General features: G+C 37.8%; 2 protein-coding genes across 2 annotated transcripts in view; one reads left to right on the top strand and one right to left on the bottom strand.

The window, feature by feature from the left end:
* Window positions 1–5,735: 5,735 nt before the first annotated feature.
* LOC113113003 (ribonuclease T2) lies at window positions 5,736–10,180 on the bottom strand. The gene is made up of 10 exons (XM_026279086.1): window positions 9,962–10,180; window positions 9,614–9,711; window positions 9,057–9,111; window positions 8,896–8,945; window positions 8,594–8,651; window positions 8,438–8,502; window positions 8,228–8,341; window positions 7,433–7,478; window positions 6,862–6,936; window positions 5,736–6,643 (listed from the first exon to the last, which is right to left on the bottom strand). Exons 2-10 carry the CDS (start codon window positions 9,682–9,684, stop codon window positions 6,458–6,460), a joined length of 720 nt encoding a protein of 239 aa, XP_026134871.1. The 5' UTR covers window positions 9,685–9,711; window positions 9,962–10,180; the 3' UTR covers window positions 5,736–6,457.
* Window positions 10,181–11,173: 993 nt separating this feature from the next.
* Window positions 11,174–16,505, top strand: part of LOC113113002 (myomesin-2-like) — a 37,595-nt gene continuing 32,263 nt past the window's right edge. The window contains exons 1-8 of the mRNA XM_026279084.1: window positions 11,174–11,291; window positions 12,283–12,391; window positions 13,624–13,681; window positions 13,852–14,006; window positions 14,167–14,253; window positions 15,773–15,861; window positions 15,989–16,039; window positions 16,135–16,299. Coding sequence (XP_026134869.1) covers window positions 12,306–12,391; window positions 13,624–13,681; window positions 13,852–14,006; window positions 14,167–14,253; window positions 15,773–15,861; window positions 15,989–16,039; window positions 16,135–16,299 — 691 coding nt within the window. The 5' untranslated portion in view covers window positions 11,174–11,291; window positions 12,283–12,305. The remainder of the gene's footprint in view (window positions 11,292–12,282; window positions 12,392–13,623; window positions 13,682–13,851; window positions 14,007–14,166; window positions 14,254–15,772; window positions 15,862–15,988; window positions 16,040–16,134; window positions 16,300–16,505) is intronic.

Genomic DNA, 16,505 nt, shown 5'->3' with positions numbered 1-16,505 from the left:
CAATCATGTAGCCGATGGCAGCAGTCTCGTCCCGGGGGATGGAGACTCCACCCCCAGTCGGTTCAGCTGATTTGGGAACACTTTGGAGACACTCAGGTAGACCTGTTTGCCTCTCCAGAAAATTCCCACTGCCATTTGTTTTACTCCCTGACCGAGGGCACCCTCGGCACGGACACCCTGGCACACAGCTGGGCCTGCGTAAGTATGCGTTTCCCCCAGTGAGCCTTCTTGCTAATACGTTGTGCAAGATTAGGGAGGACGAGGAGCAGGTCCTCATGGTTGCGCCTTTTTGGCCCTGCCGGACCTGGTTCCCCGAACTTGTACTCCTCGCGACATCCCGATCTGTGGAACCTACATGTGTGGACGGGTCACGGAAGGTTTAGGTACCTTGCCACCACAGGTGGTAGCTACCTTCACTTCAGCTAGAGCCATGTCCACCAGACATGCCTATGCTTTGAAGTGGAACCTCTTCATCACTTGGTGTTCTTCATGGCGTGAGGACCCCTGGAAATGCCCGATTGGGTCAGTGCTTTCCTTTCTTCAGGAGGGGTTGGAATGAAGGTCTCCTTCCACCCTCAAGGACTATGTGGCCGCCATTTGGCTCACCATGACCCTGTTGAAGGTAAGTCTCTTGGGAGGCACGATCTGATCATCAGGTTCCTGAGAGGAGCACGGAGGCTCAATCCACCTCGCCCTCAGCAAGTCCCCTCTTGGAACCTCGCAGTGGTTCTATCAGCACTGCAGAGAGCTCCCTTCGAACCCTTGCTCTCAGTAGAGCTAAAGTTTTTATCTTTGAAAACTGCGCTCCTGACGGCTTTGGCTTTGGTGAAGAGGGTCGGGGACCTGCAGGCATTTTCAGTTGACGAAGCGTGCCTGGAATTCGGGCTGGCTAGCTCTCACGTTATCTTGAGACCCCGGCCTGGGTATGTGCCCAAAGTTCCCACCGCTCATTTTAGGGATCAGGTGGTGAACTTGCAAGTGCTGCCCCTGGAGGAGGCAGACCCAGCCCTGGCGCTGCTCTGTCCAGTATATGCGCTCCGCACCTACGTGGACAGAACTCGGTGCATTAGGACCTCAGACCAGCTCTTTGTCTGTTACGGAGGCCAGCAGAAGGGAAAGGCTGTCTCCAAGCAGAGGTTATCCCTCTGGATAGTGGATGCTAATGTCCTGGATTATCAGGCTCAAGACCTGCCATGCCCCCTAGGGGTGAGAGCTCACTCAACTAGGAGCTCCTGGGCTCTGGCACATGGTGCCTCGCTAGCAGATGTCTGTAGAGCTGCGGGCTGGGCGACATCTAACACATTCGCAATATTTTATAATCTCTGTGTAGAGCCCGTGTCCTCCCGGGTACTCGCCCCTTCGGGCCAGTAAGGACCTGCTCGGTGTCAATCCGCTTGCTGCGCCATTCCACTCCGCGGACTGGATGCATGCGTTATTCCCCCCAGGTGAGTTCCTCAGTCAGAACCCTGGGTTCCTCCAGCACTGTTGATGTCCAATACTTGCGTACATGCCCTTTGGTCAGCCATGTGTGGGACTAGGTGCCTCCATGTGTAGTGATTCCCCTTTCTGGGTAATCCCACATGTGTATGTCCACAGAAAGTCTTTCCGCAGCATGTGCCTTTCCCTTGGCAGGCTCCTTGCCAGCTCTGTCGTTGAAACTTCCACCCTGCGGGCTGGGTACCTCAGAGTTCTTATGTATCACCACCTTGGTAGATACCTGCCTTCTGTAAGTTCTCCCACGGGCAGGCAGCCTGCTAGCATATGTCCAGCTGGAATATGCTACCCAGTGTATTCTGTATGAGTTATACGCCCTCACTCGTGCTGGCCTCACGACAGGGTGCTATCACTCACATGGGTCGCTGGAAGACAGCCATGTGGCATTTTGTAAGGGACCCCATTCGTAACGTCGAACGTGACCTGAAGGAGGGAACTGAGACGTTACGTCCCCTTGCCACATCGCTGTTCTGCTGAACGGCCGGGTCACTGGCTTGGCTGGTCAGTGAAGACTTGAATGCGAGTTGCTCGCCTTGCTCCTTATATACCCGCTCTGCGATGCAAATTCCGCAGACCAAGGTACTCTGTGTACCATTGGCTCGTTTTGTACCACTCGAAGGTGATTGGGCTCTCGGGCATGATCCCATTCGTAACGTCTCCGTTCCCTCCTTCAGGGAACGAGGGTTACATACGTAACCAAGACGTTCATCTTCAAAACACAATTGAACATATTTTGAATGAAAACCTTGAGGCTTGAGACTGTCCAATAGACTGCCAAGTAAGTTACACTGTCAAAGTCCATAAAAGTATGAAAGATGTCGTCAGAATAGTCCATCAGTGGTTTAACAGTAACGTTATGAAGTGACAAGAATTCTGTTTGTAAGCGAAGAAAACAAAAATAATGACTTCATTCAACAATTCCTTTGTCAACAGTCTCTGTGTTTCTCCACATCACTCAAACTGCCTATGCTCTACTGTGTTAGTAGCACCACAAGGATGTGCTGTTTTCTTTCAAATCAAAGCATAAATACACATAGAAACAGCACATCATTGTGACGCGGCAGTCACAGAAGAGTGCAGGCAGTTTGAGTGATGTGGAGAGACCATATACTGTATAAATACAGGAAAAGACACAGAGGACACTGCTGACAAAGTAACTGATGAATAAAGTTGTTGTTTTTTTGTTTTATTCGCATACAAAAAGTATTCTCGTCACTTTACAGTATGGTTGAACCACTGTTGGCATATGGACTATTCTGATGATGCATTTCATACTTTTCTGGACAGTGTAACTTACTTGACAGTTTATGGGACATTCTTAAGGCTCCCGGTTTTCACCCTAAATATCTTAAATTGTGTTCCGAAGATGAACAAAGCTTTATGGGTTTGGAATAACATGGGGGTAAGTAATTAATGACAAAATTTTCATTTTGAGTTGGAGTATCCCTTTAATTTGACTGTGAGCTAGTTTAAAATCAATTGTAATATTTTATTTTAAAAAAATATATATTTTATAAACATTACATTTTATTTTGATGGTCCACTTTATCTACTGTGCAACTAAATGTCAACTAACTCTCATTAGAGTATTAGTAGACTTAGGTTAAGGTTAGGATTGGTAGAATAAGTTGACGTTCTTGCAAAGTTGCTAACAGGAACCATCAAAATAAAGTGTTAGCAGTTATTTAGCAGACATACTACTAATCATCCAATGACTGCTATAATTGACATGTAGTTGCAAAGTTACTTATCAACAGTTGTCTAAAAGGTACCTTTAAAATCCATACTGATAATAATAATTCAAACAAATGTTTACACATTCATCTAATGTGATGAAAATGTGATGAAAATGTATGGCTGTTTGAGAAAAAAATATTATTATTTATAAGTGGTCTTAAGTAAAGTGGAGTTACTTTACTTAAAGCAGATAAATAACACTTAAAAATAATAAGACCATATTATAAAGCCTTTTGGATATTTCCATTAAGCCTTTGTATTTGTCAATTTACAGCAAAAACCCTTATAAGATGTTCTGTTGTGCAGAAAAGATATGGGACATATAATAAGTGGATGCAACATATTTATTTTGTGTTAAAAATCATCATAAGTATTATGATAAATTAAAACGGTTCTTATGAATATTTACGATATGATACACATACGTTTTTTTAAATAATATGTTATTCATTCATTATAATGCCTTAATAATACTCTTATAATGTATTATAAATACAGGCTTAATATAAAGTGTTACCATATATTCTATTGCATTATTATCTTAACATCCCAATGCCCTACTGAATACTGTAAGTATGCTACATTGCATTGCACTTCCTTATAAGACAGCATCCTAAGTGGACAGTAGATAGCTCACTAGGTATTGGAACAGACCTCTGTCCACCGAGGGGTTCCACATAACTTCAAATGGTCCCTCTTCTTCAGAGAGTAAAGCACAAGTACTGTCAAGAGAAACAGACACAGCTTCAGATCCACACACACACACATCTCTCTCTTCATCACTCTTTCAGCCTGAAGGACAGCTGTGACTCAGCCCTGACTGTCCAGCAGCAAACCACTCTCATGGAAACATTCAGAGCTCTTTTCACATACATGTATGAATGAAAGACAGAATGGTTTCCAGGCAGTGATCTGTGGCCATTATGCTTGTGCCTGGAACTCTTCAAGACATTTGGCTTAGAAGCCAGGTGACATCTGTCTGTCTTTATTCAACAGAAGGCGGCCAGTCTGATGCTAATGTGGAGATAATGGTTATGCTTTTATTCATATTCACCAAAAATGAAGAGATATTGTGAGTGTGTGTGTGTGTGTGTACAGACACACACAAATGTTAAATGTTATTTATTTTTTTGTAAACCATATCATTATTATTATAAATAAACTAGTACAGTGTGTCCACGATTTTTCTAAAATAAGTGAATGAATTAGTAATTTGGGTGAACAAATTCTTAGTTTGTAGCCATAAAATCTTTTATTTATTCATTTATTTATTTAAATCTAAATTCTTCCTAAGACACAGAACTTCACTAATAGTCTGAAAGCTGAACTGAAACAGTCTTACAAATTGATTGCAGTTCTATTAGTGAACAGAAAAGGTCAGATGCATGTGAAACCATTCTTGTAACACTCCACTCACAACTGATTTCAATACAGTTTGGTGTTAGACTCAAAACGCATCTTTTTACCTGTGCATTTATTGAATGAGCACTGTGCAATGTCCGAACTGATTGCACTATATTTTCACTGTTTTATTATTATTTTTTTTTAATGTAAAATCATTTTCTGTTTTTAAATGTTTTAATCATTTAAAAAGTTTTAAAATTGCTTGTTTTATTTTATTTTTTTTTTCTTCATGATTATTTTACTTTCTTTTATGTAAAGCACTTTGAATTACCATTGTGTACGAAATGTGCTATATAAATAAACTTGCCTTGCCTTGCACAGGTTCTTGCTCATCACATTCCCTAATGCAGGCCACCAGCAGTCATAAACACCTTAATGGCCTTATTAAAAAAAAAAAAAAAAAAAAATTCTATAACACCGTTTGAAATTATGGTTGCTGTTATTTCTATCAAGACAGAGACAAATCGAAGGCCGCATGAACATCACAGTTCAGCAGGGACAGATATGGAGCTTTCAACATAACAGAGATTCAAACACACCCAGAATTATGTAATTTTTATTTATTCAATTGACACTGCATTAAAAAAAAAAAAAAAAAAAAAAAAGTTGATGTTGAAGTGAATGATAGGAGACATTTATCACATACTGTTAAAGTAACAGACCTCTGTACCAACATAATAATAATAATGGAAATTACTTTCACCAGCATTATACATGCCTTTCCAGTATAAAAGTTGTGCATCAAATGCCCACATCTGAAATGGCTTTTTGTTAGGTAAACACCAAATGGGCAAAATCAGCCTCTGATGAAATGATTATCTAAAAATGGTGTTTAACTGTTAAAAAGCCAGAAAAACACTGTTGATTTACCTGAACATTCTGTGCAAATGTGAACAACACATTTGTAAACATTGTGCTTTTTTGTTTTTGGCAGAATGCATGTGCTGCCCTCCAGCGGCAGAAGCTTAAATGTGCAACTACTGCCATTAGGCCCAAAGCTCCAAACCTACCACAAATTTAACACATTAACATTGCGAATTAAGAGATGAATGGCAGACATAAAATCAATTGTATCAGATTAAATATATCAAAGGCAGAATTATACAGCTCTAGGTCTGTAATATAAAAAGAAGTGAATATCAGAGAATGGGTTGAAAACATGATGGGTCATAACTCATATTAGAATCAAAAGAAAAGACTTGCATTTTGCTTAATAATAAAGATACATTTTAACTTTCTGTTAAGATCAGTAGGTTACTTTCATGGAAATTGAGCCATTAGCTTACAAAAAAAAAGGTTTTTACTATAATAAAAATACTGTATTATTAAAAGAGAATAATTTAGAATAATGTGAATCGGGGGGGAGTAAAATGTCTACATGCACAGTGGCCATTTATGACTCTAAATGTCATAAAAGTAACATTAAAAAAAAATATTAAAACATTTAAAAAAATAACATGCTTAATTTATTATTTCATTCTTTCAATTTTGTGGTAAATGTAATCAGGAAAAAAAAAAATGAGAAAAATGACAGCAGTTTGGTTCAGCAACAGTAAACTGTAAAACCTACAGAACCTGCAATAAAAAGTGACCCCAGTAGAATCCAGCAGGCTGTGACACCCTTAAATCTTCACTAGACTGTTCCAGCATCATCATTTAAAACAACAAAGGAATATAATGTGCAATTGCTTAAAAATATAGTGTAATCAGGAAAGTTTTCCACACTGTTTCCAGTGTTTCAAATACAGGATGAATCCTGGTCTGAACTCTCTTGCTCAGTGATTTCACACTCCTCCCACACGAGGTCTGGGGTTGCCCACCTCTATGATCTGCTGGGCACCGGAGGGTAATAGACCGGCACGGAGTGATCACACACACTGAGATCTGACTGGCTACTGACGAGCACTGCGGGGATGTCATTGCTCCAGATTTCTTTGCTTGACTTTTCGCAATCGATCAGCTGGAAATCCCTGTCGACGCAGAGCTCTATTTGGCCCAAAGTCTGAACCTGAGAAATACAGTAAGAAATGAGATTTCACCTTATCAAAACTGATGGCAAACTGTGGTCAGTGTGCATCGAACTGTTGCCCTGAGCAGATCAGACCCAGCGTATATCAACTCAAGTGAGCTGTAAAGTCAGTTTTCATAGCAACGCATTTTTAAAACTTCATATAACTTTCTATTAAAAATTGTTGGGCAAAATATTCTGTCTGTCTTCATTCATACCTTTCCTGAATGGACGCACTGAATCTTAGACTTCACTCCGAAAAAGCCGGTAATGGCTGTCTCCACCTGATCCAGCTACAAGAAACAGGAAATATAACACACTTACTCTCATGTGCCTATAAATCACAAGATTCTGGTTTAGACTTCTTCATCCCAAGAATAGAGAAGTTGGATAAACGCAACATAAGTTTGCAAGAAGTCAGGTCGTGTGTGTTGAAATGCTGATGTCTGTTGGGCAATAATAATGCAAGCTGTGGTTTAGGAAAATACTTAGAGGCATTTTATTAGATGGATGATGCATTTTGGGAAGTTTTTGAGCTGATCATTATTTAAATTATATTACTTATGTAATCACAAGTTGATTTGTGGAATCACTGACAGGAACAGACTGGACCATTACAGTAAACATATTCCAATACAACCCTAGCTGCTGTTTATATATATATAATGCAACTGTGTAATTAGAAATAGTAACTGCACAGACTAGCACTAAGGTCAAAGATCATAGTAAAATACTGGAATAATTTACAGAGGACCACAGTGTCTCTTAAATGATAAAGCAGCTACTTACTGTGTAGTACTCCTCAGAGGGGACGATGTTGTTGTTCTTTAAAACACTGAAAACACAACAGACTCATGAGGAAATCAACTAGGACTGGGTGGTATGATGCTATTTCTAACACATTTCTATGAGACAGCAGACATGTGTTATCCGGTAGTATTTATAGCATTGTTCCTATAACTGTGCAGCCATTATGGGCTGGACTGCTTTAACTTAGTCGCAGGATAACATGAGTAAACAAGTAGTAATGCGGAAATCCAAACTGGGACATGTCCTAGACTTGTTATCAAGGCATGTTGTAATTAATATGAATCGCTTGTTGTGTAACATTATATTTGGCACAGTAAAGGGATAGTTCAACCAAAAACGAAACCTCTGTTATCATATACTCAACCTCAAGTCGTTCCAAACCTGTATGAATTTCTTTCTTCTGCTGAACACAAATGAAGATAATTTGAAGAATGTTCATACAGGTTTGATGAGTAAATGATGACAATTTTCATTTTTGAGTGAACTATCCATTTAATATACTGTAGAATTGAAATCGATGTGCATCACAGTTCTGCATATAAGTGCTATTAAAAAAGAAAAAAAAGAAGAAGCTTTAATCGAGGCTGCAATCAGATTTTTGAGTCCGAAATATCAGTTTTATAAAATTTGTCTGGTTTTGATTTCTTTTTTAACTGCAGTGTTACATAATGTCTATATGTGATGAAATCATCTTTTGCTTTGCATCAGTCAACTTTACTTTAACACAACTCCCCAATGTCCGGTTTTAAATGACACTGAAAAACAAGACCTTACCTATTGAGGTCATACTTGAGGTTTAGCTCGAGAGCTTTGCTGAAGTATTTGTGTTGACTGTTCAGAGAATCAGCTTTCGCAGCACAGGTTCCATGCTTTGTCCATTCATATTGCCTGGGCAAAATTTAAAAGCACCCAACAAAAAGTCCATTATTTAGTTCAAACAATCGATCAAAAAAAAAAAAATACATTTGCAGGTTTTTGACATACCAAAATTTGGGGGAAGTAGGTGCTAGCAGATCTGGCCAGTATTTTTCCATTTCTGGGATTAAGTCCTGCAAGACATGCACATACAACCTGTCAAGCACATGTCTATCAAGTTAAAATACATGAGATCCAACAGGGCGAGCAAGGCAAGCAAACTACCTCGATCAAACTGACATTAAAATGCCAGGATGTATTGCACCTCATGCCAGTGTTGGGCCTGCAACAACAACAAACATTTTCTTCAAATACTTCTACTGTCATTAATTATAATCATCCTCACACTCACTTGCACTGTCATCCTTATCAGATGATCTTTAAGATCATGTGACAACCTCTAATATCATGCATTTAATAAACTCAGATTATGATCACAATTAGTACATATTGGATAATAAGTTCTTATTAATTTGGTGTTGTACTTTAACAAGCATTAAGAAGAACATTTGTCTCCATAAACATACCATAATCCATGCAGAGTCCAATAGCTTAAATTTGTTGTGCATTGTTCCACCTATAAATGAAAAACAACATCATTTATCCATCAATACCCAGTGGAGGAGCAATATGCGGTGCACCTGCAATAATGGCAATAAAATAATGGAAAGTAAAGGCAATACAATACACTGCAAAATGTCTGTGGCCAATGTCGAGTTATGATGAGTTTTGTCCAATCTCCCCTAAAAAAAGCAGTCAGTTCAATATGTATGATTTCAGGGTGACAATCAATCTGGCAAATATTTTGTACAAAACACAAAACCCAAAAAACGGCTTCACTGTTATATGTCTATGTAGAAAACATGGTCATAGTATCAGAATATATATATATATATATATATATATATATATATATATATATATATATATATATATATATATATATATAAGATAAATTATTTTTATTTTTATTATTATTGTAATAATGTTGTGCCTTAAGCACATTTCACAACCAACAATCCTTACCCCAATCACCCCCCTCCCCCCACCACCACCACCACCACTGCTACCATTTAAACATCTTGTATTATATATACTGTTTACTCTTTAACATAAACTGTATCTTGTTCAATAAACAGGGGGAAACACAAACATATGAGGCTATGAACAATATTGATTGTCTGGCTGCTAATGCGCCCCAAATTTAAAACGCATCAATATGTATAAATGCATTTGATGACATACCGAGGATGGGCAAAGGCTGTTGAACAGAAATATCCAGCACAAAGAATGACGGCAAGTGCAATGAATCTCATTCTTGCAGATGGTGCAAGTCTGTTCGTCTTAACGAGAACAAAAGCAGAATTTATCAACGTTCATAGTCGTACATTGTATACAAAAACATACATATACAAAAACTCTATAAGACAAAGTCACAACACAGAAAATGACACACAAACTGCGCCCAGAAGAAACATAATCAAATGTGAGAAAGAAAAGAAAGAAAGAAAGAAAGAAAGAAAGAAAGAAAGAAAGAAAGAAAGAAAGAAAAACGAAAAAAAAACTAAAAAACTAAGTTAAGACGTCAGTTACCTGTTTAAGTCTGATATGCCCGTTCAATTTACATGCACTTTTCACGTCCTCTTAGTAACAGAGAGGGTCGGTTTTAAAGTTTTTACTCAGTTTGGGTGTATGTCTTACGGCAGGACAGCCCAGTCATATCTTTCCGAAACACTTTGAGATCGAGTCACTTCAGTGCCACTTCCTTATTCACACACTGCTGCCCTCTGTGCATTATTCATGTTTACAGTGTGAGGTCAAAGCAGCGCGTGCGCGGTCAAGTCATGTGACAAGCAAACAATTTATGTCACGTGAAAGTGGATTATGCAGATTAAGCTGTCTATGGAAATTACACAACCATGAACTTTTCTAATGTCAATGCTATAGTTCCTTTTGGTAAATGGTATATGAACGGGATTCTTCTGTTGCCACTCTTTGATTTAGGCTACTCAAAACTTAAATTTGAGATCTAAATCAAATTTGTCATTAGACTTTAGTATAATTTGTTGCTGTACATCAAAGTATTTACATTAATTATTAATGCATCTTATTTTTATTTTATTTTTTATTGTGACTTCTTTCTTTCACCCCTCATTTTTTTTTATCTTGTTTGTTATGTATTTTGTGGTAATGTTTGATTTCTGTAAATCCATTAATAAACTATCCTCTCTTACTTTCTTTGTCTGTGTCTCCATTCATATCTGCAAGAACACCATTCATGAGACACAGCGAGTTTGCGCATTTTGAAAATCTACACCAATTAATGTGAATGTTGTGGGTTTAAAATAAAATAAAAACACAGAATAAAGCACTGTTGTTATTTGTGTAATGCCATTTGGTGCCACTACTCGCGCATAAAAATGGATGTTTGTTCTTAGAAGATCACTTAGCCTTGTATCAAGATCATACATTTTATCGCTTAAAACATTCAAAAATAAAAACAAAACTGTTGTTTAACAATGAAATAAATATATTAATTAATAAAAATAAAAAACAGCCATACTACATTTCGTTAATTTTCCACTAATTCAAACCAATTAATATGTATTTACGTTAACACATTATTTCAATATAACAATTTCCGTTCGACTCACCTCACTCTCTGTCTCTCTTTTTTATTTTTATTTTTTAACTCTTTCAGTATCCCGCGTCGATTTAAAACGTCTGTCTGGTATCTTAATATCAGTGCAAAATGATGTGGGAAGAAAGTGTAAATGCTATATATAGTTTAATGCCTATCCATAAATGGGATGCGGGAGAGGCAACATTCCGCATGGGTAATATTTTGCTTTTCATCAGCTGGTCTCTCACTGGCGGGTAGAGGCTCATCTACCTCCGCGTCGCGCTCTTGTATTCTCCTGGGGTGAGTATGTCTGGCCCTTTATTTCCACATTTTTGAAATTATAATGCAGAGTTGTCCTTGTGGAAATACAAAATCGTCCAGGCTAAAGGGAACTTTAGAACATTGCCTTGGTTGGATGTTGATCTATCTCGAATGATGTTTGCCTGAGTGAGAGCTGCACTTGACTTTGAAGGCATTCACAAAAAGTTGCAATTTTAACCAGTTTCGGGGCATTGTGAATATGAATGAATGAATAACTGGGCAGACTTTGACATTGTTTTGTCTGTGGAAAATGTGTCTCTTAAAAGTGACCTGTTGGATGAAATGACCTTTGAAATATGTATCTCCCTCCCGTAATTCTTGATGCATTATGGAAAGTGATCAATTAATTTATTTTTAAATGTTGTCTGTCAAATCTGTTATTGAAAACTGTGCATAAGATATACAAAGTGTATGTGATGTATGTGGGCTTCATATGTGAATGAGATAATGCAATGCTGCATTTGAGTGCATGATTGTTTGTGTAAATATTTATCAAAAATAAATGGGGAATATGTTCATGCCCCTTTTGAATTGTAGTGTAGTTTGTCCATATTAGAAGAAAAACATTCATGAGAAGTTGGTAATCTTTCCATAGTCAAGTACATTTACACAATAATAGCTTGTCCTTGTTCTTGTACACTATACAGTAGAAATCGCCTTGGAATACTGTACCCATCTCCTTGGACTGTCCAATATCCCAACCCCCAACCTCTAATTTTAAACTGCCGTGAGGTTTGGCTTCCCTGTGTCCCAAAGCTCCAGAGCGCCCCTCCTCTTCATCTCCACAAACAGGCCCTAACACCTAAATCATATCAGTATAGCAGGCCGCACTCTGCTCAGTTTACTACAAACTGTCCCAAATAATGTCAAGCGCTGAGATAGGAAATCGAGAACAGTAATAAGCATCTATCAATGAAAGCATTTTGTCTTGTTTTTTTATGTGCAAAGACGCTGCATGTTTTCGTTCCAGGTTTTATTCATAGGTTGCCAAATATGGCTGCAGTTGTTACCAGACACAAGCATTTCGGTCGAGAATACCTCAGTACCGAGTCTAACTATGTTGTTCGGGAATACTCCAGGTAAGCTGAAGATCTACAGCAGCTTAAATCAAGCAAGTTCAAGTTTAATGAATTGTTGCAGCTAATCATGATGTCCACGGCAATACTAAAACTACTTGTAATAAAACAGTAACATCATGTATAACATATAATAGCATTGCTGGAGCTCTGCTAATACACCCTTTTACCCACAGTAGATGTTCCCTTCTTGTCACTATACTTCCTCTGGGTAGTTGACATGAAATACTTTAGGAAGTTGACATGGCCTGCAGTGCGACACACTATACTCCATGTAAAACTCTTTTCTAATTATGCATGCGGGTTATGTGAGATCATATTAGTGAGAGAGAGAGAGAGAGCACAGGTTACATTTATCACACTGCAGGACCATTTAAAATAAATTGAAAGTTAGCCAAAAGGGGATTCAAATGGTCAGTTTCAGGGCCAGAGGTTTAACTTGACCAATCATATATGATGCACAGGACAACAAATACTCAGATATTGCCTGGAAACATTTTGCTTTCAATAGTACATTTGGTCATTAAAATTGATAACTTGCCCTAAAATTATCAAAATTTGTATATTTTAATATATCAGAACAAAAGCTGATTTATTTTTTTAAACATTTTATGTTAGTGGAAAGAATTCCACACCAAAGCAACATGATGGTGATAGTAATTGTTTGCCCTCTGAAGGGTCAAAAGGTCATTTTTATGTTTCTTTTTATTATTATAGGTTAAAACCTGTAATAGGTATTCATGTGAACTAAAGTTCTTTTTTAAACCTGTTTGTTTTACTTGTTTCTTTCCACTTAAGACTGCCCTAAAAGGTGTTGCTTGAAATGCATGAGTTATGATATGCTTATGTATGTTTGAATGCATGTCAAAAATGAATAAACTGATTATTAACCTGATATAACATGAAGCGTTGATTAATTCTGTGTCATGTTTCTCTAACGCTGTTTGTTTAAAGTTATGCTTTGAGCCCAATGGTATCATTTTATTATACACTCTTAGAAAAACAAAAAACAAAAAAACAAACAAAAAAAAAGTACAAAACTGTCATAGGGGCGGTACCCTTTTAAAATCTACTAATATGTACACTTCAGCTACTAAAACACACACACACACACACACATATAGTAGTAATATGTATAATAATAATATATACCTTTTAACTTTTGTACCTTATAGGGTACCGCCCCATTGATAGTTTTATACCTTTTTTAAGAGTGTATGAAAATGTGTTTTCAGCTCTGCGGCTGAACAGGTGAAATATCAGTACCGAACACAGAAGAGAATCCAAGGAGTGGTAAAGCTCTTTAAACAATTATTCCTTTCTTGACATGTTGCTGTTATAATACACACATTAGTCAACATGTACTTTAATATAGTTTAAAGATATTTGCTGTTGCCTGTAGTAGGCATCAAGGGTTAAATAGGACTGAAAAGGACAATGAATTGTTTGTCTCGTTTCATCAGGTGGAGAAGAAGATGCCTGAGAAACACATCCGTGAGGAGACCATGATCAGGGGCCCCAAGTTTGTGGTTAGACTGAGGTCCCACACAGTGTATGAAAACAGTGCTATTAAACTTTTCTGCACTGTGGAGGGATATCCCACCCCACAAGTCAAATGGTGAGGTTTATTCAAGTCAAATCTCTTCTGCGGTCACACAACGTCACTTTGACATTGAAGTTGCAGGCTTGTTAATTGCATCAAACATTTCATAATACGTGTAACCATGTATAAAGAAACTCTGAGATGATTTATTGTTGTTACATGCCATATTCTACAGGTTCAAGGATGATGTCATCTTGGACATTTCTTCTGGAAAGTACTTTGTGGAGAGCAATGCAGGATTACATGCACTCACCATCCTCCGGTAATTTAAACTTTTCTGTGTAATATTTAGACTTTTTCGTGATGCAATGACAGAATATGGTTTACTGATGATCTGATTGAACGGAATGAGAGACAAACTTGAATGAGTGACAAGACTCGGGTTGAGTGCTCATTACATGCTCACTTCCTAGTTATTAATTGGCCACAGAAAGCAGAAAACTCTCAAAAACGAGACTTGCAAGTTGTTAAACTTTTGAAAAACTTTTGTCTAGCAGCAATCTCAAAAAAAAAAGATGCAGTTCACCTAAAAAATAAACACATTTGCTTATAGATAATGTAACCTATTTTAGATCCAGTACGATTTTACATTGAAACATATCTTGACCATTAGGTAAATAAAAAAATAAATAAAAAAAAGTAAATTCCCCCAACGTTTGTAATGCACCTGAATGTTAAACAGATTTTTTATTTTATTTTTTGTGCAATTTTCAGAGGTTATTCTCTTTATTTTGTGCCTATTTTTATTTAAATAATTATTGTAATAAACTAGTTCAGATTAATCTACCATTTTATTTAAATCATCTAATTAACTCAAAGAAAGTACACCAAATACATAATAATGTGCAGATGATTGACAATTAAAATAAGCCAATTTTTTCTTTAACTCATCCTACTATTGTCATACATTTTAATGATTCCAAAATATTCTTCATGTTCTCAATGCTTTTTCTTAAACATTTTGCAATGCAGTTTGACCCCAAAAGGACAAGCTCTTGATCGGTTTCGTGAGATTCCCCCTCTAAAACATTATTAAATGTTACCAGCAAGTTAATATCCACAAAAGGAAGTCAAGTCAATGGGATTGCATGTGAACTTTTCCAATTTAGTCCAGGGCCAGTGGATGCGCCGCCCACGTCTTGAGCTCCTGTCAGCTGTTAATGTCAGAGTGCTGAGTTTGGTGTCATCTGACACTCCGGCGCCTTACAGAGAGATGACTTTCACTGCTGTCAACCCTGTCAGTCCCACAAAACCTCACCCGGGCCCTTATGTCACATTCCTGACGGCGTCTTGCATTCAGAGCCCAAACCTCACAGGTGAAGCTTGGCTCTCAGCAGTTTTTTCTAAAATGGCCAAACCTTTCACTTTTTGACACACAGCCATTCTCTTCAAGACCACAGGGGCCGGGGGAGAAGGCTCTAATATAGCACGGTCACTCTGAAGGTCACATTACAGTCGTCTCATTTTCCTGTCCCTTGCATCTCGTGTTTGCTATTCAAGCCTCAGAGCCTCCCGTGTTGAACACGTTCTGAAAACAGGCGCTAGTCTACATTAGCATTTAGTTTGGTGCAATTATCCTCTTGACATTAGAGCATTAGTTAACTGGTAATTTATCCATCATGATGGAAAAGCACTCTATGTGCTTTCCAAATGTCAATTAGGAAATGACTGTGGCATATATCCAATGAAATAACAATCATAGTGATTATTTATTGACTGTGGGTGAAGTGTATTGAATGAAGTTGTAGACACCTTTGAATGAGTAATGTATGTTTTTGTAGGTGTTCAACTGATGACACTGCAATGTACACAGCTGTAGCCTCAAACACACATGGACAGGTTTCTTCCCAGGCCTCCGTCATTGTGAAGAGTAAGGCTTTTTCTACTGTTTTCTGTAATCTCAAACATATCTAAGCAAGATACAGTTGCTGGAGAAATTAGCCAAATTCAGACGATGAATCTTTTCTTTACAAAATCATCTCTATGTTGACTTTTAGGATGCAAAGAGGAAAAAGAGTCCACTCCTTATTCCTGGATGCCTTACCAGTGTAAGTGTGAAGGGCTTTATTCATTAAAGAGTGAATAAATGATAATGTTTTACAAACAAGTCATGAACGATAATAACCGTTTTGGTATTTCTCAGATGCCATTTTACCCGAAATCAAGTATACAAAGATTAACATCACCTACACTGAGACGTTTGACGTGACCTTTGGAAAAGAAGGCGATAAGGTCACGTTGACCTGCAAGATGATCATTAACCCCAACCTGGCTAACCTTCAGCCTGAGGCGCTGTGGTACAGAGACGGTAGGAACTGGCCAAAAAAAGGCCAATACAAATAGTGTGTGACTGTAGTGAGGTTATTGTTAATAAAGCCATGGTCTCGCTAGACTTTGAGAATGCGAAATTTCAAATTCTTGACCCTCAGCAGCTGATATTATGTCACGTTCTGCAGCGTTTTTTTTTTTTTTAAATGTAAAGTTATTCAACACAAAACAAGTAAATCCAAAATG

The sequence above is a fragment of the Carassius auratus genome, chromosome 13, assembly GCF_003368295.1.
Source record: "Carassius auratus strain Wakin chromosome 13, ASM336829v1, whole genome shotgun sequence".
Lineage (NCBI taxonomy): Eukaryota > Metazoa > Chordata > Actinopteri > Cypriniformes > Cyprinidae > Carassius > Carassius auratus.
This window is presented reverse-complemented; position numbering and strand designations above follow the sequence as displayed.